Source organism: Anopheles stephensi, chromosome 2 (assembly GCF_013141755.1).
Source record: "Anopheles stephensi strain Indian chromosome 2, UCI_ANSTEP_V1.0, whole genome shotgun sequence".
In the NCBI taxonomy this organism is placed as follows: domain Eukaryota; kingdom Metazoa; phylum Arthropoda; class Insecta; order Diptera; family Culicidae; genus Anopheles; species Anopheles stephensi.
Genome location: NC_050202.1, coordinates 26,857,681 through 26,883,960, shown reverse-complemented (window position 1 = coordinate 26,883,960; position 26,280 = coordinate 26,857,681). Strand labels below are relative to the sequence as shown.

Sequence of the window (26,280 nt, the reverse complement as noted above, 5' to 3'; positions counted from 1 at the left end):
CTAGAAGAACCCGTACACCCGGTGCGGAGTGGCCGAAAAAAAAGCAGCCTCCTGACCAATCGTTTATTTACATGGAATAAAATTAAGCAAAAAAGAGAGGTACATTGTGGAGTCGAACAGCTCCTCTTAAATCTTAACGCCTAACAAAAACAAGCACACAAATAACATAAAAAGTGTGGGGGGGGGGGGGGGGGGAAACAGGATGATCGGTGTGGCACATAAAACTGTGAGCTAAATGTAGACGAGAAAATCTTTCCGCCCGGCAAAAGATTCCGCAAACAGTTTACCCAGCTCCGTCGGTGCACCGAACGCGATCTCGTCGCACGCCAGCGTGTAGCCGAAGATGTAATGATACCGGATCGCGTTCAGCAGCTTGCGTCCGATGCCGTGTCGGCGGTATTTGGGCGCTACCCAAAGCCGCGATATGCCGCATCTATTATTAAACGAATAAGTCATATAAGCGGGAGAAGCTTTAGGGAGAAGATACTAAAAACACTTACTTGGCCGGATAAAACTCGGACGAATAGCAATCGATCGGTACACCGTGCAATCCCTCGAGGCAGATCATTCGGTTCGCATACTGGACCGGCTGCACGACGCACAGCCCCAGCACCGTTCCGCGAGCGATGGCCACATACACGCAGGCACCATTCGGCAGTTCGCCCTGTGCCGCGTAGCCAAGCTCAGCGTCCACCACCTCCAGCACGCCCCGTATCCGTTTCAGCAACGGTCGGTTACTTGCGGTCTGCGATGCGACGACAATAATTCGCCCGGTAACGTCCCACTCCGGTACGCTCGCTACCACCAGCTCGTTCATTCCGCCGGGGAACGTGAGTTTGGCCTGCGAGCGATGAAAGCTGTCATGGAAGCGCTCCTCTTCCGGTTCGTGCGTCGTGTACGTTAGGCCACATTCTTTACAGTGGACCGCACCGTACCCCCGCTGACCGGCATCGATTTGATACTGGTCCTTGCCGATGCCGTGCATTGCGCCCCGGGCCGGAATGTCCTGTTGGCGCAGCAAGTGGTACACATCGGTTTGTCCGCCGGGAACGGCACCGGCCGTTTGCTGTTTCCAGAGTTGCTTTGCCCGGTCGGGATAGAACAGGGGATAGTATTCGTTTGGCACTGGGTTGGAGGTCGTTTGGGGCGGTTGATCCGCCTGGCACTGGGTTGCGTAGTGATACTGTTGTGATACTGGAAAAAAGACGGGCAGGAAGAAAATGTTGAATTTTTTGTTACGATTTGTGACCCCTGTGGACAAAATCTGTTACGCGTAGTCCCTTGCACTTTCCTGATCTTCGTTTTCCTGGAGAAATAATCTCTATGACAGTGTCGGTCGCAACAATAAGATCACTTATTTTATTCTATTTCTCCTACATGTAAGCTGCAACTATGATCTTGGTCTTAAGGACTTTGATATTTGATCCAAAAGCTTAATTTTTTAAATAACCCGTCCAAATAGAGGCCATTTCTGTTGTACAATGGGCTACATCACATGCCAGGTGAAGGTGGATACTACCACAAAGGGCCTGCAAGCCCAGGGAGATGGGCTTGCCTGTCTCCTTTTTAATCTGGCGCTTGAGAGAGCCATCCGTGACTCGGAGGTGGAAACTTCGGGATCCATCTTCTATAAGTCAATCCAGATCCAGAGGGTGATGTACAGATAGGTGACCGCACCTTCGAAGTCGTCCAAAACTTCACCTATCTGGGGTCAAAAGTCAGCACTGATAACAATATTGATGTTGAGTTAAGCACACGGGTGCTGGCTGCTAACCGGTCATTCTACAGCCTGAGGAAACTTCTCCGCTCTAAATACCTGTCACGACGGACGAAGCTGGGATTGTACAGAACATTTATAGTCCCAGTACACACATACACCTCTGAGAGACGAACTCTGTCACCCTGTTAGGCTCGTTCGAGAGGAAGAAGCGCGGAAGGGTTTTAGGCCCCTTATGTGTGGAGCTCTAAGAGTTATACGGTGATCTCATCATCGTCTGGCGACTTAGACTCGCCATGTTCTGGTGGGCTGGTCATGTCATGAGAATGACACCGGACGACCCAGCCCGTAAAATCCACTTAGGTCGTCCACACGGACAGAGGAGGCGTGGTGGGCCCAAACTGGCGATGGAGTGATGGCGTTGATGCGTCCATCAGAACGGCAGAAATCGCAAAGTGGTTGTAGTGCCGGATCAGTAAGTAATGCTGTTGTTGTACAATGACAACATTTGGTTACATTCTTAATTGACTTAGCCTATTTAAAAGGCTACTGCTACAACAGTCATAGAACATTGCCGATGGATTTGTTCATCCTCAGTGATAGTTGAGCTGGCCTATACAGTGCGTAACGGAACAATAAGATCACTAGTTTTTTCTTGGTCCAATGACCAATAACTTGGAGAGATTGGCCAAAAATGATAGGCTAAAGTCTGACATAGGACATATTTTTTCATTGGGTTGAAAATTGCTTCATCTACCATAACTATTAGGCAACTTACAATAATCCATCGTTTTTTTGTGCAAATCCTCATTTTTAATAAATGAGATAAGTGAAAAACATTTTTAACCCATTTTTTAATAACAAATTTAATGAACCCTGGGATGCAATTATTGGAGTTTTATAAAAAAATATATAAATGTAGTAAGAATTGACTGGAAAGCAAAGTATCGCAAGTAAGTGAGTGTCGAAAACCAGAACAAAAATTAAACCAAAAATAGGATTTAATGAAGAATGTCAGGAAAGTTAAAAGACTCGAGAAGGCCCCCCCTAGAATCTTTTGTGTGCAGCACTGTGGCCTGTCATTTTTATTGCACAGTGGGATTTTTATATGGTCATAACTCGTTTCATATAAACATTGAGCATTGTTCCTTGATTCTGTTACTGGACAGCGAGTAGAACATGATAATATGCATTGTAAGAAGTGATTTAAAATGTTATTATTCTTATTTTTCATCCGTTTCGGAATATCGGCGCCCGTTAACAAGTATCCATCCAACCAATCCTAACTAATTGAACCATCGAACCAGCCTGATTGGCGTGATCAAAAATTATTACGTAGCCCCTGTAAGCCAATATAAATGGTCAGGATAGGGGGAGGGGGGTTTAATTGAATAATAAGCAATATTACATTCGACTTTATTCAACCATTTTTGACCACACTGAAAGCACAGTGTGAAGCTTTCGCAACGTGTAATGTCAAATTTTATCAAGCTTACAAATTTTGTCAAGGGGCGGCCTTCTCGAGTCTTTTACCCAAAAATGTTTTTTTCCTATTTTTCCTGCGGCCTGTGATTGCGGCGCACCCCTCGTTTTATTCGGCTCATTTCCTGATATTCTAAAAAAAACTAGTGGCCTTATTGTTCTGCTACGTTAATAAATATATAAATGCTTTTTCTCCTAAGGAACGAAGCAAAAACGTCAGGAAAACACAAAGCTAAACACTAGTAAAATAAATGTATTAACAGCAGCCGCTAACGAATCTCGAGATACTGGAGGCTTCCTTGTTTCGGATCCTAGCCTCACGAGTCTGAGGAACCGCTTTGACGTCGACAGTATCATTCAGTTTCATTAAATGCCAGTTACTATAGTCCACATTTGAGCAATAATTAATCACTCAAATTAGGTGCTTGACATCTGGAAACCTGAAACAGGCACTGTAGCACACTGACAGTACTAGAAAGCAGAGGACCAAGCTTCAACTCTTAAGACCACTGTCTATGCATGGATAAGAAGTCATAGAGCGGCGGAAAAATGTGACCCATTGCCCGTGATGGAACTTGATGGCGGAATGGAATAATATTTGTCAACAGTTCATAAGAATGAATTTAGTAATTAGAAGATACGATAAAATGGGCGGCCCAATGGTAGTCGCGACAACGGCACCGGTCTTCATACGGCAGGACCGGGATTCTAATCCCATCCGGATCGTGCCACCTCACTCCCCCCCGCCCTGGTGAGGACTGATTATCCAACTATGCGGTAACAATCACTAGGTCAAGGGGAAGCCTTATTGTTATGTCCGACACTGTGCATCCATCAAAATGCTTTCTACAAGTTTGCATTGCAAATAAGAAAAAGTATTATTAAGTTTGCTTACCTGTTGAGCTGTTCATGACCGTTGTGGACGTTGCGCTGGCACGATGAATCGTCGAAGCGGTATGATACTCGTTATGCTGTATAATGATTGTGCTGCTGTTTGTCATAAATTCACCACAATGGTCAGCGGCACCTCGCTGAACGGTTTCGTAATGCAAATTTGAATCGTCGCCTTGGACGAGCACCACCGGCAGAGCCTCCGATTCGTCATGCTGTATAATGATTGATCCATTCTCCACATTCGGTACTTGATATTCCATACCTTCCTCCACTCGGCCGTTTTCCCCGGCGAATCCATCGTCTGCAGACACGTAGATGACGTTTGATTGTATCGGTATCGGTGCATCATCATCATCGTTGTCATGCGCGCCATTAAGCTCTTCCCCATCGTCCAGCTGGCTGATCAGATTGTCCACCTCCAACTGTTCGCTTTCAAAATCGAAATCATCCTGCTCGAAAGCGGTACGCCGACGTTTCGGCGTTTGCGGAAAGCTAAGCAACTTTCGCTTGCCACCATTCTTCACGCCAATGATGATGGAATTGAAATGGTTGTACACACGGCGTATCGAGCGCGATTTATCTTTCGAGCGAAAGAACTTGCGCCGCACCCTGTCGTCCTCCTGCTCGGACGCTGAATCTTCATCTTCGTCCGAAGATGTGTTAGCTTCGTTGCAGGCCTGGCTCAGATCCGTCATCGAACGTGCACTGGACAGCGGACGAGCGTTTGTTAGGTTCGTTCGACCCTGCCGAACGCTACCGCTGACATCGTTCAGCTTGCGGACCATCTCGGCATGGTCGAGGCTGGGCGCATTCCTTTCGGCTTTCGGTGTCGTGGGACAACTTTTCGTTCCACCGGCAATGGCACGGTTTTTTTGCTGCCCTCTTGAGCTTCTCCTTTTCGGCGCCACGGGTGCTTTTTTCACCGGTTTCTGGATCTTATGGACGGTACCCCGTTGGCCTAACCGTGGCGCATTACTGGACGAGAAGGATTTGGTCCGTTTGCGCACGGTCGTCGACGACGCTTTACGGGGCGTTTTTGAAGCAGAAAATGGCTTTTTTGCTGCTGAGCCTTCGTTCGTGGCTGGTTTTGGGTGAGAGTTTTCAGGTGAGGCGTGGGTGGGAATCGGGTGCGCATCTAGCTTCGAGGAAGACGCGTAAAACGATTTCGTAGACATCGCTGGTGGCATCTTAACTGGCGTAACTTTTTCCACGGCGGCCGATGAGTAGAACGATTTTGTCGGTATCGGTTGCACATCGTTGAAGTGGAGCGCTGTGCGTGCACGGGTGTAGGGCCGTTTTGCGCTGCTCCTATCGCTGCCGGCACACGAAGGTGATTGCGACGTGTCGTCCGGCGTTCCAGCGTGCGCTCGCTTAACGCCCGCCAGATGCAGCTGCGTTCGGCGAAGCGAAGAATCAACGGATCGTGCATTAGTATTGTTTATCGCGCGACTGCGTGTCGTCACGCCCGGCGTACGGTGGAGCGATTGCTTCTCTACCAGATTCAGATCCGCATTCATCAGTATCGATAGGGAGTTTGAGTTATTTTCATCGAGCAGCGCACTTTCCTCGGCACTGAGCCGACTGGTCGGCGTTTCCGGGATGCTGCTGCTGTCAAAGGAGAAGCGCGTCTCTTCGTCGACAGGATGAGCCATCATGTTTTCTTTGTCGTGGTCCGCCGATAGCAGCTCGTACCGTCCATTGTTGGTAAAGCGTGTCGCAAAATCTGGCGACAGGGAACGATCGCTATCGTCCGGTGAAGCATTGCCAAACAGGTTGCGAAAGGAGGTAATGTTGCTTAGGGCACTTGTGGCTGAAATTGTGGTAACGATACGAATTAGTACATTCATCTGCACGAAGGCGCAATACAAGCAGTGTACGTTATCGTGTGCCACGTGTAACAAACTCACATTTTCTCGTGCTCTTCCGGTGGCTACCGAACCGGAGTGGTGTTATCGGTCCAATGTCGGTTTCATCGTCCACATCCTTTCCGAACAGCGATTTCTTGCTGCTCGACATTGTTGGCGTTCTCAGGTGACCTCGGTGAGTTCGATGATTCACCGCCGTGCGTGGAGTTTCCATCGCTGCCTGTGAACATTGAATTTACGCGACTGGTACATCAATTTCCTTCACGCACATAAACACCACCACTTGGCACACGCTTTAACGTTACGAATAAGTTTTATTGTAAAAAAAACGCGTAAAATTAACACATTTCAGTAGGGTTCAACGCGCGCGCGAAACGGGAATGATCGCAACGGGAGTGTAAACAAACGCTAGCAATGTTTATTTTTGGCGCACTCTATTTCGCCCCGACTGACAGCGAATTCGCCCGGTGACATATTTTCGCCCGCTGTCAGTTTGACAAGCACCCGTTTGACTGTTTCCCATTTTCAGACAACATTCTCGTTAAAAGCCGATAATAAGCTGCTCAGAACTGCCCTAAAAAGCTTGTTTTATAGTTAAATGTCGCGCTACGGGTCACAATTATTAACAAAACCGGAAAAGGGAAGCTATCAGTATGTGATCAAACCTAACGGTGAGCGCTTGGCTTCGCAAACTAACCTCATGAAGCGATTATCAACAGCTTGTTTACACTTTTTAACAAAGAATGCTGTTGGACACAGTCTAATCGGTCTCTTAAAGCAAATAAAAACCTCTGATAACTAACACTCTATCACCTTTCCATCGCTTTCACTTGCTCCTCAACGTACTCCAGCTTTTCGGCCGCTTGCTCGATGGCCTCGTACTGGTAGTTCAGATGTTGGAAAATGATTTCCATCTTTTTGAGGTTCTGTATGCTATTGTCTACCGTGCTCTCGTGGTAGGCAAAGTTTTTGGCGGCTTGCATTAGGATTTCGTTCGATTTGGATCCACGCACGATTTGGCGTGCTACCGAGGAGGCATTGTTCACGTTCACGGCCACCCGCTCGGCTAGTCGGCGCTTCGAATCACTGAACAGATTTTTTGCACTGCTGCTCGACGCGGATGCCATTGTGCGGGGAGATTCTAAAACAGAGCAATAATTTCGTTAGTGCTTGACTAACGACACACACTTAAAGGTAGTTCCCCCGTTGAATACAATACCTTGCAGAGCGGAGATTAATAGTAAACAGGAAAAGATGCTCAGAAATTGCTGTGCTGAATCATACGAAGTTGGATTGTTGATTTGCTTTGTTGTTGATGATTTTCACTTGACAGCTGAAGTTGTGCCAGCAGAAAGGTGCTGTACACATTCGCTTAACCCTCAAGTGTTCAAGTGGTTGTTGTTACAGGGAAAAGCGTTGTGGTTGCAAATCAATAATTCAAACAAAAACGATGCAGCTTGGTTCGGAAGTGATCTACGAGGACAATATCTTCATTATATTACTGTAGATTGTGAAGATTTCATTAGCCTCGCTCTAATGAATTTGAATTTTCGATGGTTGTGGCTGAGAGCTTACAATCTCACATTTCAAGTGGATGTACCACGTGTTGGTTGAGCAGTTAGACAATTCAAACTTCTTCACGACCGCAAAGGACAGACAGATTTTTATTTTTTTTTTATTTGAAAATGCGGCATCTGTCCGTAGTAATTAATCAACAAATTAATTATTATTTTCATTTATTTGTGTAATACTGGTTGCCTCGAGGGCTTTACAGTGGCGTCAGATACAATGTAAGTAAAGAAGTAGGGACAAGACACATTAGAATAAGTTAGTCAAAACACGGTAACGGAAGGAAGCAAAGGACATATAATGGTCAAACAAATCACCGCGATGGAATGTAATTAGGAATGGTCACCAGGACCAGGCAGGGTTTGCCAGGACGGTGTTGCCAATAAATAGCCTGGACCTTTACCGGAGTGACTCGTACGAGCGGTGAGACACAGAGATGGTAGTTATATAGGAGCTATAGGAGCTGCATTTTTTGCAGAGGAACTCAAATCCGCAGCTTAGCTTTGAGACGATGACACAGAAAGATGGGAAACAATATTATTTGTATGATGCCTCTGATTAGACCTTCCCATTGGTTTTGCTTCAAACTGTGTAGTAAGAAGGGGTTCTATGGCAGTGCGAGGCCCAAGGCGGCCACCAACTTCGTTTATAGGTCACTGTCTTCTTTTAATGTGTACCATCCAACACGACGCTACGACGACGAGCTCACCATAGGGCAGCGAATCAGACACTCGCTAAGCTCCAGTGGGCTGGTCATGTCATGACAGTGACACCGGACGACCCAACCCGTAAAGCTCTTTTAGGCCGCCCACACGGACAGAGGAGGCGCGGTAGACCCAAACTGACCGTGAGCGGTATCAAGGATTGTTGCAGCAGGCCAAACCCGCGAAGCGGTTGTAGCGTCCGATAAGTAAGTAAGTTAGTAGGTAAGTAAGTATCCAACACGCCTTTATGGAGTGAATCTTCCAACTTCATTCTCATGATAGGATCAGGCTATACAAACCTCAGTCTATAGAACGGTTGTACTGCCTTTAGAAAACATTCTGGGAAAAATCAATGAGAAATTGGAATTGTTCTCTTGGATCTGGGATAGAATAGATTGCTTCCGTAAGGTTCCATCGGCGAGGACCCTTCGACGAGGCTCCTTCATTAATATGCTTTGCAAGAAATCCATTGAACGATGCTTCTCGGAAGACAAGGCCTCCGAAGGACAAGTCTGAAGATACCCCTGGTGGTAGTCCACTCCTTCCATTGTAAGCTGCTATTGCATGGTAAAATTACGATCTCAAACACCTATATATTTTTAACTTTATAGTCGAAGAGGGCAGTCTGTAGAAAAAAAGATTATTTGCAAACGAAGCAAACAGTCGGTAAACTTTTATAATGGTTTGATTCTACTTTTCTTCTTCTTCCAGACATATCTGCAGTTAAATCACGTTGCATAATCCGTGTGAATCATGTTTGAATTTACCGCCTTTTTTCCATTCGCACCACCACGCACTCTTTCCCTCTCTCTCTCTCTGCATCAGCATAATGAAGCGAATGAAGTATAATAGTGCAAAAGGTGCGAACACATTTTATTGGGTCATTCCTAACCACAAAACATGTACAAACATATTTGCGAGGCTCCGTTTGTTTCGGGCGGTTGGCCACCGGCTGCCCTACATTCAATCGGGTAAGTATTTTGACATTTGAACTCCTTTCACGGTTCTCTCCTGTTGGGCGAGGGGCATAATAAATAGCCGCCCATTCGCCAGGCGCGCGGTAGGTCAATCCTTGTTGGTTGGGCACAATTTAGTGTGGACAATCTGTCTTGGCAAACGTAATTCCCGGTGATGCACGATGATTGATGAAAGGGGCCTTTCTCCCGGTTCTCAGTTATGTGCCGTTAAAGCTCAAGAAATAAAACCATCCCGAGAGGACCATCGAGCAGGGGCAGACAGAGAATCAGCTCTCCCCCCCGTGATCAGCTGGTTGACGGTTGAGGTTATGCAGTTTTTTTTGGGATTTTGGAGGCTGGAATCGGGTTTTTTGGGGGTGCAAACATATCGGTAGCACCGGTGCGGTCGTGTAAATTGTGATGATGTAATTTGCACCACACTGCTGGTAGACTAATTTATGTACCGCGTCGATCAAGCCGTGAAAGTAACAGCCGGGACATGCGTGGTGAGGCATTCGAAAGGTACGTTAAGGAGAGCAAAGGTTGAGCTTTTAAAACCCGGGGGAATTGCAATGAAGGTAATTGAAATTGTTATTTTGACACAATTGCGGGAATGTGTTGAATAACAAACATTGAAACATGGGTTTACAGATTCTTAACGATATCTGTCCCCAAGTCTATGTTTTATGAGCCTACAGGTTCATTGTAACGCTTCGAAGCGTTACGGCGTTACGATGGTAGTACCTTTCGCTAGATTCCCTCTAACCTTTAGTGCGATCGATCATCGTTCGTGGAATGAATTTGTTTCGAGTCTAATTATCTTCCCGTAACGACACACATAATCTATCGAGCGTACCCTTCCATTTCGTTTATCGCACGCACTAACGTTCTTCTTTCACTTTCAACCAGCCTCAGTAGCTCTCTGTGTCGAACGGAGAGTGCCGGTGAGATTTATTGGTTCCGCTAATGAACGCATCACGACCGAAGACTTTCGGTATTACTCCCCCCCCCCCCCCTCATTTTTAACGTAGCCTCATCGAACGCTACCGAACGGAAGGATCATGCGGCTAGGGAAGGTGTAATTAAGAAATTTCTTTTCAAAGTACGACGTGATGGGAACGAAGGGCTCTGGTAGATTCGTTTTGGCGGTCGATCATGGGCGCCGCCAATAGAGGGCGTGTGGTCATTAATTAGTGTCCAATAAGTAGGGTGCCCGGGCACGAGATTGAATTATTTCCACGGTCAATTAAGGGTCCCCCGGAGGAGGGTGTTCCGGAATTGAGGGACCAGATTGAAAAGGCATAGTGTGCAGTGGATTATTTTTTTTATCTCGTTCAAGTTTACTTATTCATTCACTACGGAACTGAAAGAAAGGGTTTAATTAATTCAATAAATAAATATTTTACGGCAATACGGGAGTCCTACATGAATAAAAATCTTTTACGCAACCAACTCTATGATTACGAGATAGAATTGCTTAGTTTTGCGCGATGGAGATGGTGAAAGAGGCGGCCTGTTCTTTGTTTTTTTAAGGAACAATTTTGATGTATATTTGCTTACAAATACAAATATCATATTTTAGTTTACCTAAATAATCCTATCTTGTTTTCCTTCTCGCAGAGATGTTAAATCAAGTGTGGTGCGTTTGCGATTTAGTACAGGAGCTGATTTTCAGTATTCATACAACAGAACCAGGGTTCTACTCTCATCCGGAGCGTTCCCCCGTCGTAAGGAATGACTATCTAAGTACGTGGTCTAAGAGGTGGTTAGGCCCAGAAGGGAGAGAGAGAGGGGGAGCCATTTGAAGCAGATGGAGGATGTTATTAACGAATGTATTAAGCAAATTGACTGAGTCTTCCAATTAAATTGACTGATCGATTACTTCGTGTCCTGATGATCTACCCAACATGAAAGTAATGAGGCACACGGTGATCACCGGTTACAACCGCTTCGAATTTTAAATCGAACTTCTGGATCTGCATCTTCAACAATGCTAGAGAAAGAATAAAATGACTAAAATGGGGGTTTCGGATACTTCAAATGCTTTTTTGCTGGGAGACGGGATATCGTTATGCAGCCTTTGATACAGTGGTGAGAGCATTGGTGCCATCTTGTGGAAAATTCATTGTATAAGATAGACCTTCTCATTCAAAACTCGCCGTCAATATCCGATGAAGTCGTCCATATGACTGTCAGACGAAATAACAGGATGAATGCGTCAAAAGATCCTCAGAAAGTACTCAAAAATATCCTTAAATGATATCTCATGAGCAAAAATTAATTTAGTTTTAGACATTCCTTTTATCCAATCATTCTTCATCCAAAACGAAGACCAGAACATATTGATAAAACGGGACATTATTTTTTTTGGGAGATAGTAAAGATATACTTCAATTGCTATGAGTGATAAGTAATGAGAAAAGTACTCATCTTCTTCTTTTTAACTACTACCTCGAGAGGTCTTCTCTGAATTCTTTAGCTTGATAATACCCATACCTGAATAGTCAACGCTACGCAGGGGATAATGATCCTATTAGGATTGTAAAGGATCTCCTCGTGGACTCACTGGGCAGCCCACAGAGTTTTGTACACTTCTGGTCAAGCCACCAACCCCCGTGTAGGACCGCGCAACTCCAAAAACCTGTAACATTCAATCGATCGCCCATAGCAGATCCTCAAGCAGTCTCGTCGCACCATTTTTGTAAAATCATTTATTTGAGGTTCGGATAATATGGCAACTTTCATCATGCTTCATCATTTAAATTTATTTGTGAATGGTATTATGGTACGAATTTGCAGGAATTTTGGAAATTTATACTTTGATGAACTTCTGAGATGGACAATGGAGGAGACGCGACAAAGACAAGCAACGGTAATCTCACCATCGTGCAGCGAATCAGACTCGCTAAGCTCCGGTGGGCTAGTCATGTCATGAGAATGACACCGGACGTTCCAGTTCGTAAAGTCCTTTTAGGCCGTCCACACGGACACGTTGATGTGTCCGCCAGAATTGTCGGGATAATGGATTACCAGACGACGGCGCTGTACCGTGAGCGATATTGAGGGTTGATGTTAAGGTAAGTAATTAAGAAGACTTCTAAGGTTGCTCTTCTTCTTCCTTGGCAGTACAACCTCGAGAGGTCTCGCCCTAACATTTCTGGCTTTTTATGACTTTATTATGCCCGTAGTAAAGTAGTCATCCCTGCGTACGGGGAGGCGGCTCTGGATGGGATTTGAACCTCGGTCCTGTCACCAGGATTTATTGCAACACAATATTTCGAGTAACTCTTCGCGAAGCTTATCATTTTATCTTTAGAGGTCCTTAGTTGAAATAGGAGGCGGTCCGGTTGTCGGAGACGAAAGAGGTGCCGGTCTTAAAGCGGGAGGACCATGGCTCAAATTCCATCCAGACAGCCTATTCCGTACGCATGGCTGTAACTACGAATCCAGCTACGAATAAAATTAAGTCAAGGAAAGCCAACAATGTCAGGCCTTTCGGTGGGGTTGTAGTGCCAAAGAAGAGGAAGCTGAAAAACTAACACATTCTTGCTGTAATTCATACAGATTTCGCTTTCGATTGACAAACCAATAATTTTAAATTCAATGAGATTCAATTTGGGATCGATAGAAAAAAAACAAACCACTGATTCATATTCGGTGGTTAGATTCCCACACTCGATACACACATTCTGACGGTGATGTAACGTAATGTTGTCACTTTCCCACCGTGGATGACCGTGCAAAAGTGAAGGCAGCCCTCCGGGGACCAATTCCCTGGACCATCGAATACCCCCTGTTTCACCCCATTTCTCCCACCAGCGGTAGTCCTTTTACGGACGTGTACATCTCACCTCGCCGTCGGTCGGGACAAACAATATCGAGCAGTTTTGAATTGATCCGATTTCAACGGATCGGAAAGGGATAGATTATCTGTCTGTGTGCATGGTAATGCTGAATGTCGATGTCGTTCTCTTTATGCGCATAAAGTATGAATGAAAGCGAGTTCTCGGCGATATGGATTTTTCCCCATCGGTTAATGGACGTGAGTGATATAACATGTGACGAAGGGCTTTCTTTTGATGTAGTTCACTCATCAAAGTGGAAGGATTCATCGTAAGACAAATTGCAACCTTATTCATTTTGTTCACCAAATAAGTAGAAACAATAGAAACGTGGGTTTGCACTGTACAGAACTCGTGTGCAACGATGCACTTACTGCACACGAGCTAGATTTTATGTTGGTTGGTGACGTGTTTTGGGAGTAAGTGATATATTTCTCACCTTCACCGAAACAGGACTCGCTGGAAGGGTTGAACGCATGCCCACACGCTACGCCGAGCCACCGTACGGCCAGTGCATTCGCGGGTGTGGCGTTACCGTGTGGCGTAACGTACGCGTGCGCTTGCAGGTGTGTTTCTTCTTCTTCGCGCTATCTCCTCCAACTCCTCCAAGCCGTGGCCACTAAATATGAGCTTATGCTCGCGTTTGTTTTGTTGCATTTTGCGCGCGCGTGCACCTTTGTATGACATAAACTGCAGAATTCGTAGCAACAGAACATAACCACCCAAACGGCTAACCAATGCGCCCGGCCAGGCAAGTGATGATTATCGAACACGGGTTGGTGGTATCTGTGTCACGATAAACGATCTCCCGCATGCACTTGCACCGCCCGAAAGAAATGCCAGCAGTGCGGGATCGGTTTAATGTATGCAAGTAATTGAGCCGTGAATGGAGCCAGTGAATGGGGGGAAGGGTATCGATATTAGATAATTTCCCTAATGGAGCAGAAAATTGTCATCCGTGGACCGTGGACATTCTGGCCTTTTTGCATGAACCGGTAGCTTTTGTTTTGCATGGTTTTAATTTATAAAGCAAGAAAAAAAAAGAGAGTAAAGCAGCAATAAAGAATGTTAAATAATCGATCAGCCGGGCATGAAATAGCCCGCCAGCCGTGTCGGGGGCCACGTGTCGATCAATTTGCTGTGATTTGTGTTCGGAAGGTGGCGAACAAAATGCTGCTTGTAGTTTATGTGTAGAGACTATTTGGGACAGGCACGCTGGTGAGTGAGAATGATGAGACGGTCAAGGCAAGTGGGCGTTTTTCCTAAAAATACATACATAATTATATAAACCAGGGCAATTGTTATTTAAAGAACTTTGCTTGATAAACGAAAATATTCTGCTTCAATATTTCAAATGTAGCATATAATAAATGTGAACCTGGAACGCAGCATTGTGTTTGGACTCGTTTATAGAAATTGTATATTTTTCTAAATCTTTAACAGAAAAAATGTTATAAACAATAACACAAAAGAGAGTAAAATCATCAATTAATGCTGTCGATTTTTATTTTATTTTAATTAGAACTTCTTGTGTGCTTGGAACCGTTCTGGATTTATGAGTTTTTTTAATTATCTTATAGCATCCATTTTTATGGCCGGCTCCTTAGATGAAATGGCACACAAAGCTAGTTGATATGGAAACGGCTTCGTATGGCAGGGAAATCAAACACCTTTTATTGTGATGTCCTCAGATTATATTGTCATAGTAGCCGTTGATATTCTACACGTCCTTTCAACGTTCGGGTGAGTCCGTGCAATATCAACGGCTACTATAACAATATCATCTGAGGACATTTCAATAAAAGGTTCCTGAATTCCCTATCATACGAAGCCGTTTCCTTATCAACTAGCTTTGTTTGCCATTCCATCTAAGGAGCCTTCCATATAAATGGATGATATTGCCTTATCAACTGAAAAACACTGTATTCATTTATTTATTTAATTATTTATTTGTTTTTATATGTTTTTTTTGAATTATTTATTCAATTACTAGCTTAATTATTTGCTGTTAATTACTTTTTTTTAATTGGTGAAGGACGGCCTGATCGTATTGCTTAAAACTAGTTTACAATAAAGATTTGCAAACTAAGTAACCATTGACGTTGGTGTTGAAGGTATTTCCTTCTCCAAACCGTGAAAGATCACCTTGCCCCAGTCCGTCCTGCCCTGATTATAGCGAGGGTCTGTATCAAAATAGTGTCTGTAAAGGTAGACAATATATCCCGTCCGTTCTTGGAGCGTGTTCTTCATGTGTTCCTCCAAGGGTAGTACAGCCAGTGATCCTCCAGCACTCTATCTTATCTGTCTGCTGCTTTGTCTTTGCTCTGGATGCACTGGAACATTTCGTCTATGTCATACCGAGCCTCCTCTATCATCGCACTCATTCATATATTCATTCATTCATTTGTTCATTATACATACAAGCGAGATACTACACATATAACAGACAAATAGTAGGAGTGTAAGGAGGGAAGGAAACGTACTAAACTACTATACCATTCGCTTGGTAGATCTCGAATATAGACCTCAGGTAGGTATCATCCTCGTCCCCCCAGCAGATTTCGAATAGGAACGTTAAGCATTCTGTCGATGCCCCGAACTGCGTCCAATAAAGAGAATCGAGCAGCTTCGTACCCTAGACAAGACCATAGAAGATGATCTATGTCGTGGTATACGAGGGCGCAATCACATGCTTTGGAGTTGGCCCGTCCTTTTTTCGCTGGAGATGAACGCCTAATGCGAAATGGTTGGACCTAAGCTTGGACATCATTCGAATGAATGCACGATCTCCTGAGATGTCATGAAACCAGGGCTGTGGGGCACGCATGTGCTTGTGAGGTAGGATAAGCGTCGTTACTTACTTATTGTTTACTCATTGATTTATCTATTTTTTATTATTTATTAATTTATTTTCTATTTATGTTTTTATGTTTTTCGTACATTTTATAAATTTGTGATTTAATTTATTTTAGTATAAAGTTTTAAAACTTCTGCTTAATTTTTGCTTACTGTTTAATAATAATAACGGTATAATCAACTAAAGTATTTTAATTTTTTTTACTCGGGCTTCAAGCTTTTCTTTAGGTTTAAAAAATAGCTTAAATCGAATAAACCGAAAAAAAACTGTTTCATCAGCTGCGTTTAAAATCAGTCCAATAGAAAAAAAAAACAAGTGAACAATCTTGAGACTAGGGAAAGAAGCTTACAACAAAGGAAAGAGAAATGAAAAGAGAGAGATAGAGAGAGAAAGAGAGAGTAATTATTAGTAAAAAAAGCAATTGTTCCTCATTAATACTTTAGCTCGATTCGTATTGAGGTTTAACCTTGTCCAATGATTTCACTTCAGCAGTGTAACACATCAGAGACAATGCTGGTTCGATTCTGATCAGGATCGATTGGTCCGATTGCATGGTTCACTAATAATTTCTTAAGGAGAATTGAAGAAACTTTATGATACCTTTTTATTAAACCGATCCTAATCAATTATTAAAATGTTGTAACATTCTATTATCTATCTATAATAATACTAATGATTCTAAGAAGAGCGATGATGAGTATCACAGTTGCAAGTTAGAGGGGTTACATCATCAAGGATAAATTAGGAATTACTATTGAATTCCGACAAACTCTTCCTTCCACGTTGCACAATTTCTACACCACACCTTCTCCAAATAATCTTGCATAAATCTTTCCCTACACGCTAGTGCGCATCCGGAAATCGTCTCGTCCTTGGGTAGCCGAAGCCAATCTTCTTCTTCCAGCAGTTCCACCAATGAGCGAGAGAAAGATTGTATCGTTGTTTACCATGGGACCATAAATCATAGGAGGTCTCTCGGTGCATTTACTTGCACGGCAGCGGCCACGTCACGAGGCGGTTCTTCCTGTTTCGGGCAATTTATTGATGCGATCAAGCGGAGAAGAGAATCTTCCTTCTGTGTGGTAGGACACGTCGTCTTCTGGGTGCTGATTAATTGCGATGACGCGAATCATGATTATGTCATAACTGTTTAGAGTTCTAACAGATAAAGAGTTAGAATAAGTCCTTCGGTTGGTATTTGTTCTAATTAAAAAAAGCTTGCAGCAACAGCAATTACTTATTGTCAGGTACGTTACACGCTATCAATTGCACTAGATCTTCCCCAAGCCTCTCTGCTACTCTGCGTAACCGTATCGTGTTTTGCCAAAGCAAACAATCAATCAATTAACCACGCGCAATTTGCCATGCACCCGTATCAGATGGGTATCTCCATCGAAACGGACACACCAGACATGTGGCGGGCACTTGCCGGTGGCCTATTTAGCTTAAAAAGGCGCGCTGATTTTGTCATTCGATGATTTTACCGATCAATTATGCACGAGGGTGAGGAACGTTTTTGAACACTTGAACTCCGGAACCTGGTGCCAACCGTGGGAATGTACAAGGAAACCGAGCGCGTGGTGTAGAGTTAGCGAAATCTCTCTTGACGCTGTGCCGTTCGAACGGTGTACGGCCGCCGAACCGAAGGCCGCCACTTGTATGACCGTCAAAACAGACCGTCGTGCTCACATATGGCATCGGCCGGTCGGAAATTGGTTCGGTTAATTTGTTCTAAATTGAAAACATATTATGTCACGGCAATGATTGGCCGTGCCGTGGTGCTACTCCTACGAACGAAAGAGGGTGTGATCCGGCGACGCTGGATCGCCTGTCCGATGGATGGCAGTAGTATCGATCTATGATTAATGATTCGGACGCACGGTGAGCGATTTCAGGCGGACCGTACGCGATCCTCGCGAGTCCTTGGAGTGGAGTTAGCAGGCGAGAGTGTGCACGCGAGAGTAGAGTTGACTTTGGCATTGGGGAAGGTTTTTTCGTACCGCGCGATCTGGGGTACGCAGTTTTGGGGGACTGTCCTCCGTACGGACGTGTAATGCTCGAATCGGTTTGCCAGCCACGGCTTTAAACTTGAACTTCAGAACACTCTTTTTCGAAACGCCAAAACCTTGGCGGAAATGATTAGCTGTCGCTTTTTGGAAGGCGATCGTACCGAGAGACGTTGCGACTTTGCGGACCGAACGCAGTACCACGGAAATGGGCAACCGAGAATGGGTTGCGAGAGTGTTAATAGGATGCATGCTGCGAGCGAGCCGCCACCGCAACAGGTCCGTTTTGATGACAGACACGATTCGATGCGCGATTCGATACGCGTACCATTTGGCGGAAGAAGGTGAAGAGGTTTTGTCATTTTCACCTTTGCACTTGTCCGGACCGATTCGGGTGGCTTTAAACGCGCCCTTGACAGTGACAGAGACTACGGTGTGTGCCGAGCGCGCTGTTTGATTACATTCTTCGGCGTGCGCTGGCGAAGGTTTGCGGTGCCGTGAGCTAAATGCATCCTTATAGGGACGCCGTACCGGTCATGTTCGTGCGTGACCCTATGCGTGTCGCAGATTGTTTGAGCAAGAATTTAGCAAGTACAATATTTGAAGTAGCCGTGCACAATTCGACAATTTAATTATGACGCAAGGTTAACGCAAGGTAAGTCATGATCGAAAGGAATGCTGTAACGTTCGGGGATTTCTGTCAGGATTCTGAGGTATGGATGTTTATGGTCAGCTGTGGTACGTTGATCGACAGTGAGAGTTATCCTGAAGCGGCTTGGTCTGAAGAATAAGTCCTTCACAGTGTTCCTAATGGGCTCTTGATCGTCATCATGAAGAAGCATGATCGTCTAACTCTTACTGGACAGGGCTCGTGTTTTTCACTGAAGTTGGTTGTATATCTGATGATTGATTTCTCGGGTATGTGTCAACTATTAAAACTCTACTGACAAAGTCTTTATAGTCTTTTAAAATCAACAGTCAGCAAATCAAAAGAACATTAACTAGCATATTCTATCTCAATCATTCAACCAAGTAAATCAATAGGAATAGGAATAGGAATGGTAGGATTAACCGAGGTCAGATCAGATGGTCGTCAGGACATTCGTTGTCTAAGGGAACTCGTTGGGGAAAAGCAGACATTACCTACAAAGAGGTCTCATCTATCAAGAAACCGTCAGACTTGGATGAACAAATTTTTGTTTAATACCATGTCCAGAGTTGGGTGAGTTTGTTGAGTGAGTTCAATTTTACATCCCAAGTCTTGACAATCACCTCGTTCCGGTACATGACCGGTAAATATCATAGTTGACTGTGCTTTCCAGCAATCGGCTCTACAATCAATGCATCACAGTAACCTTTGCATGCGACAAATTGCTCTTTTACCAGTTTGACCACACACAAAGCCAAGAACCCGGCACGCCGGTAAAATGTCAACGGAAAGTTTAGTACGTCCCGGCTTGACGACGCCCTACGTTGGCAGCCTGCCAGAAATCAAGTTACGCCTGCGCAAGAAAGTTCCCAAACTCACCGCGAACGATGTCCGGCGGGCACGAATACTCTACTACGAAGCGATCGCCAGCGAACTGTACGAGGAAGGCTTCGTCAATGGGGCCTTCCTGCTGCTGCATCTGATCGAGTACGAAGATGTAAATGTTGGCCGCACGTCGTACGCGTCGGTGGAAGGCCGACGGCTCCGGAACAATGAAAAGCTGCTGAACTATTTGGGTGGTGCGCTGGCCAGTGCGGAAGGTAGGAAGCGTAACCTGGAGTACGATAGGGAAGTGAGCGAGTTGCTGGCGATTGCCCGCCAATTGGAACCGGATCAGGAGAAACGTTGGTTAGCACGGCAGTTCTTCCTGATCGCGCTGGACCGATGTGTCGATTGTGGTTCAGGGACGCGTGTGAAGATCGAATCGTTGGTGAGATATTATTTTGCAAAGTTTCAAATCGCACAGCAGCGATATCTGGTGCCGATGAAGATGCTGGAGCGGGCTGATGAAGATCTGGGTACGCTGGAGGGTGAGGAAGACAGTTGCAAAACGCTCGATGAAGATGGCGAAACGTTGTCGATCGCCATTAACACTTTACTGTTTGAATGCAATCGTAAGCTGGCGGAAGAAACGGCAGAGTCTCCGGCGTGGATAGCGGAACAGTACATAAGGGACGCGCACAAGGCCGCTTTAAAAAGTTGGTACACTATGCCTGGAACTTTGTTCAGAGTTAACTATTTGTTTGTTTGTAGCCTTGAAGCCATCAATTTTGGCAGAGTCCTATCAAGCTTACGGGGACTTTCTTGTCCGAAAAGGATCCCATGAGGAGGCGTTGATGATGTTCCGGAACGGATTGCAACAGGCTGAACTTGATGGAGGAATGCCGGATCTTGCCTGCTCGGTTGGGTTAGCTCAGGCAGTTTGTTACCACAAGTAAGTTCTTAGTTTATATATATCCAGGACTGTGCTTCCCAGTAATTCATCAACCATTTACTCACTAGACTTGGTCAATTGGTGAAGTGTGACGCAATGCTTCGGCGTGTGGATCGCATGACGAAATGCTCAGAACATTCGCTAAGCCGAGGATACTATTATCTGACATCTGCCGTCCAGCAACAGGAAGCCGCCAAAGCCGATACCGTCCAGATGGAACAGCTGATGGAGCAGCTACGTTTGGCGGCGAAGATTTTCGAGCAGTTCGGCCGGATGGATAAGTCACTCGAGGCACGCTGTCTCGAGGGACTGTTGCGAGCCGAGCCCGCGTTCCCCGAGTACGTCAACCTGTTCCCGTCAGCCATTAGCACTTCCGACGAGGCGTTGTACCGGGTGATCGATCGTGTCGGATTCTAGGCAGTCTAGCTGCTGGATCTATTGCGTCGTTTTTGTGACTTTTATGATCCCTCTCTCTCTCTCTCTCACACTCGGATGGGTAGTAAAATTCCAGTCCGTAGCAATTAATTAATCAAACAAGATCAACACCTGGCCCAGCAGGCTCACAAACCAGTGGATAGCTGTTTTTTTTATTATTTCTTGCCAGTATCACTTAAGACACCACGAACTTTGAGTGAAATGGAAGAAATGGTACTGGGGTTTAGCGTTTTTTTTTCTCCCCGGGCAAGTTCATTCGCCCAAAACGATCCGTACGCGATCTTCCCAACAGCAGCCTGGTGCCCGCTGCCCTGATACTATCAAAAAGTCTTAAAGCTGGCGGGGGTCATCGATCGAAACGGTTCGGTTTTTCCTTTCCTGCTTGATCAAAGATCAGCATCCTCCTGTGATTCCCGCCCATCGCAAAACTCCCTCCCGTGGACTTTCTGGCGGGGAGGGATCTCGGGTCTCCCTTCCAGTACGAGCAGCTTTTGCATCCTTCCAGCGACGTTGGTGGCATTTCTAAGTTGTCTTTACTATTCCAATTAGCATCAGTGACCGTCGGTTCGGAACGATTCCGCTTTTGCTAATTTGTTTCCCCCCCTCCCCACTCCGCTGGATTCTCCGCTTCCCGCCCACCCCCTGCTCCCCGCAAGATTATGATGAAGATGACGAAGTTTATGATGATGATCGCTACGATATGATGGTTTGGTACGTGGGGTGATGGGGAAATAAAAAGGGAATCGACGATGGTGATGAATCAATTCGAGGCCTTTTTGTTTTTCGTCTCCTTGGGAGTTTGTGTTTTTTTTTTTTGCGAACGGCCGGTACAGCAGGTTGCCCGTGGCAGCAATTAGTGCAGAGCCGTTGGAAATAATGTGATCCATTCCAGATCCATTTGACCTATCGGCCGATCGGTCGGATGCGATTTTTTTTTTTCGTTGAAGTTGTCAAATTGTTAAAAAATATAATTTTTGCGTAGGTTGTCAATGTGTGTGTGTGTGTGCCGAAGGTTTGGCGGAATTTTGATTTTCCGATTGTATCATAAAACGAAATCATCCAATTAGCAAAGCAACCAAAACAACCGTGATTATGTCATCCGCAGAAGGAGTCACCCCGGTCGAGATGCATGGGTGCATGGGTCGATGTCGGGTGCATTTGCTGAAGTGGACGAACTCTCGCAAAAAACACACCCTGTCTCGGGTTGGATTAATATTTGTTTACTTGTGTTGTTTTTCCGTTCTGCACAGCAGTTGGTACTTGTGGTCCTGACAGTGGCAGCTTTCGCTTACTCGGTGGCGTTACGTATTCAGACGCCACCGATCGACGTCGTGCATGCCGTGCACTTTTCCATGGTGTTTTTCTTACGGACAAGCTCCGGGAGACGGGTGCTCCAGTTTGGGCAGAACTGTTATTGTGCAGCCTGATTGACCAGAAATCATGGCGAAGGGCTTTCGGGTGGGTTTTGTTATTTTTCGGGGCGTGTTTGGGCTGAATGCAAGCATACCTTCACCTTCGAGAATGGCGTTGTGGGAATTGGTAAGTGATTGCCTTTCGCAAATGTGACCATTTCGCGATAATGAAAACAATGCAACACGACGCGGATTGTTCGTACGAACGCGATCGATCGTGCTTTACTCTGGGACGGTTGGGTTGGAATATGTATTCGTGAGAATGAAAAATTTGGTAGATAAATTAAACTAGATAAATTGAACTGACTCATTTTTGAAGGTTAGCTGGAGAAAGCATGCGGAAACACACACACACACACACACACGCTTACACAAATCTTATCTGATTGCAAGCAAAATCAAGCGCGTTGACCCAAATGTGCTCCCAACCCAACACCAGCTGTAAGCTGTATGCCTCGGGACCGCTGAATGACGTAGGCAAAGCAGGGGAAAAAGTTAAACAAAAACTACAACGCGAAGACATCTGCCGCCCTAGCGGCTGGGAAATATGTCACCAATTGTATTGGTAGGAGGCAAAAAAGCTCAACGTTCAGGTTCAGGCCTGAACCGAGTGCCCTCCACAGTTGGAACCAGATATCATCGTTTCGTACTGTTTGGTTGTTTGCTCGTTTTACGTTCCAAAATATCTCGTAAAGAAAAAAGCACGATGCTCCGATGCTCATAAGAAAGAAGCTGAAGATTCGCTTTGAAGCGAATCTTATGCAAATTTATTCTAATAATCATCATCACACAGCTCCGCCGTTGTGCGTGCGGGGCGCAGGAACGATCCCTCAGCACCGTTTGGCAAGAACTGGATACCTATACCATTCCTATCGTTTCGTGTCTCCGTTTGTTTGTGGTCGTTGGAAGAGGTTTTATTGAAAAAAAAAGAAACAATCGTTAGCAAACCGACTTTTCTCCGTCGAAATAAGAACAGCGTCAGGTTGGTTGGGATGTTGGGCAGTGCAAAAAACCTCCTATGCTTCTTCCGGCCGGTTTGAGAGGCCAGTTTGACAGCTTCTTATCACCCTGTTTTTTCCCAGAGGTGAAATTTTAATCAGGAATATCGGGACCGGCAAAGGAATGTTTCACACGGGATACTATTATTGGGATGCTACAGAATGGGGAAAAAACAGTAATGATTTAAAGGTAGTACAATGCATTTTTTTATTGGGTGAGGTTCAGATGACGTTATTGGGTGGACAAGTTATAAGTTAGACAAAAAAGGAAGAAGAAAATTTAATACAAGATATGATATGATGAGAAGAAAGGCTCGAAGTCTCTTCCAAACCAATAAAACCATCCAGATGATGCGATTGGATGAGGTCAGTGGTGAGAAATCTTTTTCCAAGAGGGCTAAATGCTGAATAAAGGGCTAAAGTCTGAATAGATGCCCCCCCCACTCACGGCACTCACTTTTTGCTACTGAGTTACCCAAAAGTGTATATTTTTCAGACTTTTTACGATTATTATTTATTGGGGGTGGGAGGCATCTATTCAGACTTTAGCCAATCCGGTGAATTTAAGTCACCGTATATCATTTGAAGATCTCGCGGCGGCCGTAGTCGTGGTGGTTGCGACAACGGCATTGGTCTTCACATGACAGAGCCGAAACTCGAATCCCATCTTGGCCGTTCCCCCCATATTGAGGACTGACTCTCTAACTATGCGGTATCAACAAGTCTAGTAAGCCAGAAATGGCAGGCATGACCTAGGAGGCATGACCTAGGGGGACGTTAAGCCAAGAAAGGTATCTTGAATCCGGTGAATTTAAATTACTGTACGTACGTGTACTTCCTTTGAATACATCCCGATATATAGCCCGATGGTAGAGGTGACGATGGCGTGGGCCTTCACATGGCAGGACAGGGGTTCAAATTCCATTCGCATCCCGGGCCGTTCCCCCGTAGTGAGTCTTGTCTAGTGAGCTAGTAAAGGCAGGCAAAACCTACTAGGTCATTAGGCCAATATTCTCACCAATATTGAATACCATTATTATTTAATATGGGTAATAAGCTTTTTTTCGTAGTTCATCCATTTATAACGACCGAAGCCTATGCAATCTTCTTCTTCTTCTGTGGCACTACAACCTCGAGAGGTCTCGGCCTGCCATTTCAGGCTTTCTGCGACTTAATTTTACCCGTAGAAAAGTAGTCAACCTTTCGTACGGGGAGGCGGTCTGGATGGGATTTGAACCCCGGCCCTGCCGTGTGAAGACCGGCGCCGCTGTTGCCTCGGCCACCGGACCGCCCCTATGCAATAGCTATATTAAAATTAGTTTGTGATGATCCCAAAATACCTTCATGATTTAGATTCTACACTCCGCATGTATTTAAAAGCTTTTACAGAGATTGGGGTTTAATTCAATTCAATATATAAATGGTTGTTGTGTTGCTAATTTTCCAAACAAAAAAATCCGCTCTTGCTAAATGCACAAAAGATACACAACGGGAAGCTCTCTTAACCGAATGCACCATTCTGACAATGAATTCCCTGAACATGACCTATTAACCCTCTGATAGAACTGATCATCCCCCGTCATTCTCATGACGTGACTAGACCTCTTGATGGTTTAAGCTTTGAATGCTTCATAAGAGCAAGCCTTAAAGCTTCGGCAGACGTCCCACAGTATTGTGGCGCGATTCTCCACAAAGGTTGCTCACCCCTGGACCGCAGTTCCAAAGAAAAAAAGAATTAATCCTTACTTAAAATCCGTACAATGAAAAATATTTTCAATTTACCCCGAACATGATTCGGCCGAACATTAACAAATGAAAACGGTTCGGATTATTGCAGGAAATGTATAATCAAAAGATAAGCGAATGAAATCGCTGCTCCGTACAGGTGTGACTCATCGTCAGGATATCTTGACGAATCTTTGGCTTATCGACCGGTACGAAGAAAACCCATTCGTTGAACATTGAAAGGGAAGAAACAGCGCAAAAAAACCGAGAAAACCATCATCAATGCCACGGCAGTCGCCAAATTGTCTCCCGATGTCCGAAACGATCGTTCCTTCCTTAACTACGGGATTCGCGGTTTTTTTTTCTCTTCCTGGTGCTCTCTGTTTCATCCCATCGGGCCCATGATAACAAGAACTGTCAAATGCCCCTTAAAGCAATCAATCGTCCCCAGCAGCTGTGCTTTCCTGGAAACGAGCGATTTTCCTTTGCAGATTAAACGGTTGGTCGGGATTGGTGGGGGATGTTGCTTTAATTGATCTTACACGATCGATGCACGCCCGGTGGTACAACTCCGGCAAAATGGGTTGCAGAACTCTACAACAGCAGCGGGAGGGAGGAATGCTGATGGCCGGACACAGCATGATGTCATGATGCTGGAAGGGGGGGAGGCACCGACCAAATCGGTGCCTGTGTCAGCTTTCTGCTCAGACTTCTTCATTTGGCATTTTTATTTGAGATGGGGCGGTTGTTTTTTTATTATGTTCCCCATCATGCCAGAATGAAGGAAAGAAAAAAAGACCAGCCACAACAAACACGCACACACACAGGCGCGGGAGTGTAAGATAAACATCGGGCCCAGCAGTGGTGGAACAAAGACGGGCACGGAACAGAGCGAAAGCTTATGCGAAAGCAATAAAATGTTTATCAGCTTCATTTGCATAATTCTTACCACCCCGTGCGTGTGTGTATGTGTGTGTGAGCGGTCTTAGTGTTGGGAGGCCAGCCGATCCGAGCACGCCAAAAACTCTCCTTTTCTTTTCCAAACGGCTTTCTCGCTTTTTGGGCGGTTTTTGGTTTTTTGAATTAATATTGGCCCGCTTTTTTGGACAAAGTGAGACGATCTGGGCCCGGTGCCGGTGGTGTTGGAAATCCGGGCCGGGAGGAGATTGTTTCGCAAGCGAAAAAAAAAACCCATCGCAAATTGAACGTTCTGAACGCATAATGCTCAGGAGCGAGCTGGAAACAGTGTACTAAAATCGTTCAAGTTAGTGTGGATTATACGATAGTACGTGAGCGAAACACCGGGGGGAGAAGCTCTTGGCTTAGGATCGTTAGCCGCAAGCTGAAGTATGCAATTATGATAAAGCATTCACTGCGCTACTCCTTCCCAATTGC

The 26,280-nt window shown here is 45.2% G+C and overlaps 3 protein-coding genes across 3 annotated transcripts; 1 reads left to right on the top strand and 2 right to left on the bottom strand.

Moving 5' to 3' along the window:
- Positions 1 to 5: 5 nt before the first annotated feature.
- Positions 6 to 6,368, bottom strand: LOC118505969 (N-acetyltransferase eco). The gene is made up of 4 exons (XM_036042513.1): positions 6,001 to 6,368; positions 4,095 to 5,903; positions 501 to 1,194; positions 6 to 433 (listed from the first exon to the last, which is right to left on the bottom strand). Exons 1-4 carry the CDS (start codon positions 6,170 to 6,172, stop codon positions 232 to 234), a joined length of 2,877 nt encoding a protein of 958 aa, XP_035898406.1. The 5' UTR covers positions 6,173 to 6,368; the 3' UTR covers positions 6 to 231.
- LOC118505972 (BLOC-1-related complex subunit 7) lies at positions 6,253 to 7,313 on the bottom strand. The gene is made up of 2 exons (XM_036042521.1): positions 7,178 to 7,313; positions 6,253 to 7,099 (listed from the first exon to the last, which is right to left on the bottom strand). Exon 2 carries the CDS (start codon positions 7,083 to 7,085, stop codon positions 6,768 to 6,770), a length of 318 nt encoding a protein of 105 aa, XP_035898414.1. The 5' UTR covers positions 7,086 to 7,099; positions 7,178 to 7,313; the 3' UTR covers positions 6,253 to 6,767.
- Positions 7,314 to 19,227: 11,914 nt separating this feature from the next.
- LOC118505967 lies at positions 19,228 to 20,950 on the top strand. The gene is made up of 3 exons (XM_036042510.1): positions 19,228 to 20,079; positions 20,135 to 20,315; positions 20,384 to 20,950. The coding sequence occupies exons 1-3, from the start codon at positions 19,320 to 19,322 to the stop codon at positions 20,730 to 20,732; spliced, it is 1,290 nt and encodes a 429-aa protein (XP_035898403.1). The 5' UTR covers positions 19,228 to 19,319; the 3' UTR covers positions 20,733 to 20,950.
- Positions 20,951 to 26,280: the final 5,330 nt, after the last annotated feature.

Bases quoted from the DNA above. Each gene is read 5' to 3' on its own strand.
- LOC118505967 (XM_036042510.1), top strand. From the start codon at position 19,320: ATGTCAACGGAAAGTTTAGTACGTCCCGGCTTGACGACGCCCTACGTT. The intron at 20,080-20,134 runs GTTGGTACACTA...GTTTGTTTGTAG, and splicing joins GCACAAGGCCGCTTTAAAAA to CCTTGAAGCCATCAATTTTG. The intron at 20,316-20,383 runs GTAAGTTCTTAG...TTTACTCACTAG, and splicing joins CAGGCAGTTTGTTACCACAA to ACTTGGTCAATTGGTGAAGT.
- LOC118505972 (XM_036042521.1), bottom strand. From the start codon at position 7,085: ATGGCATCCGCGTCGAGCAGCAGTGCAAAAAATCTGTTCAGTGATTCG.
- LOC118505969 (XM_036042513.1), bottom strand. From the start codon at position 6,172: ATGGAAACTCCACGCACGGCGGTGAATCATCGAACTCACCGAGGTCAC. The intron at 1,195-4,094 runs GTAAGCAAACTT...TCTTTTTTCCAG, and splicing joins GGTCATGAACAGCTCAACAG to TATCACAACAGTATCACTAC. The intron at 434-500 runs GTAAGTGTTTTT...GTTTAATAATAG, and splicing joins TCCGAGTTTTATCCGGCCAA to ATGCGGCATATCGCGGCTTT.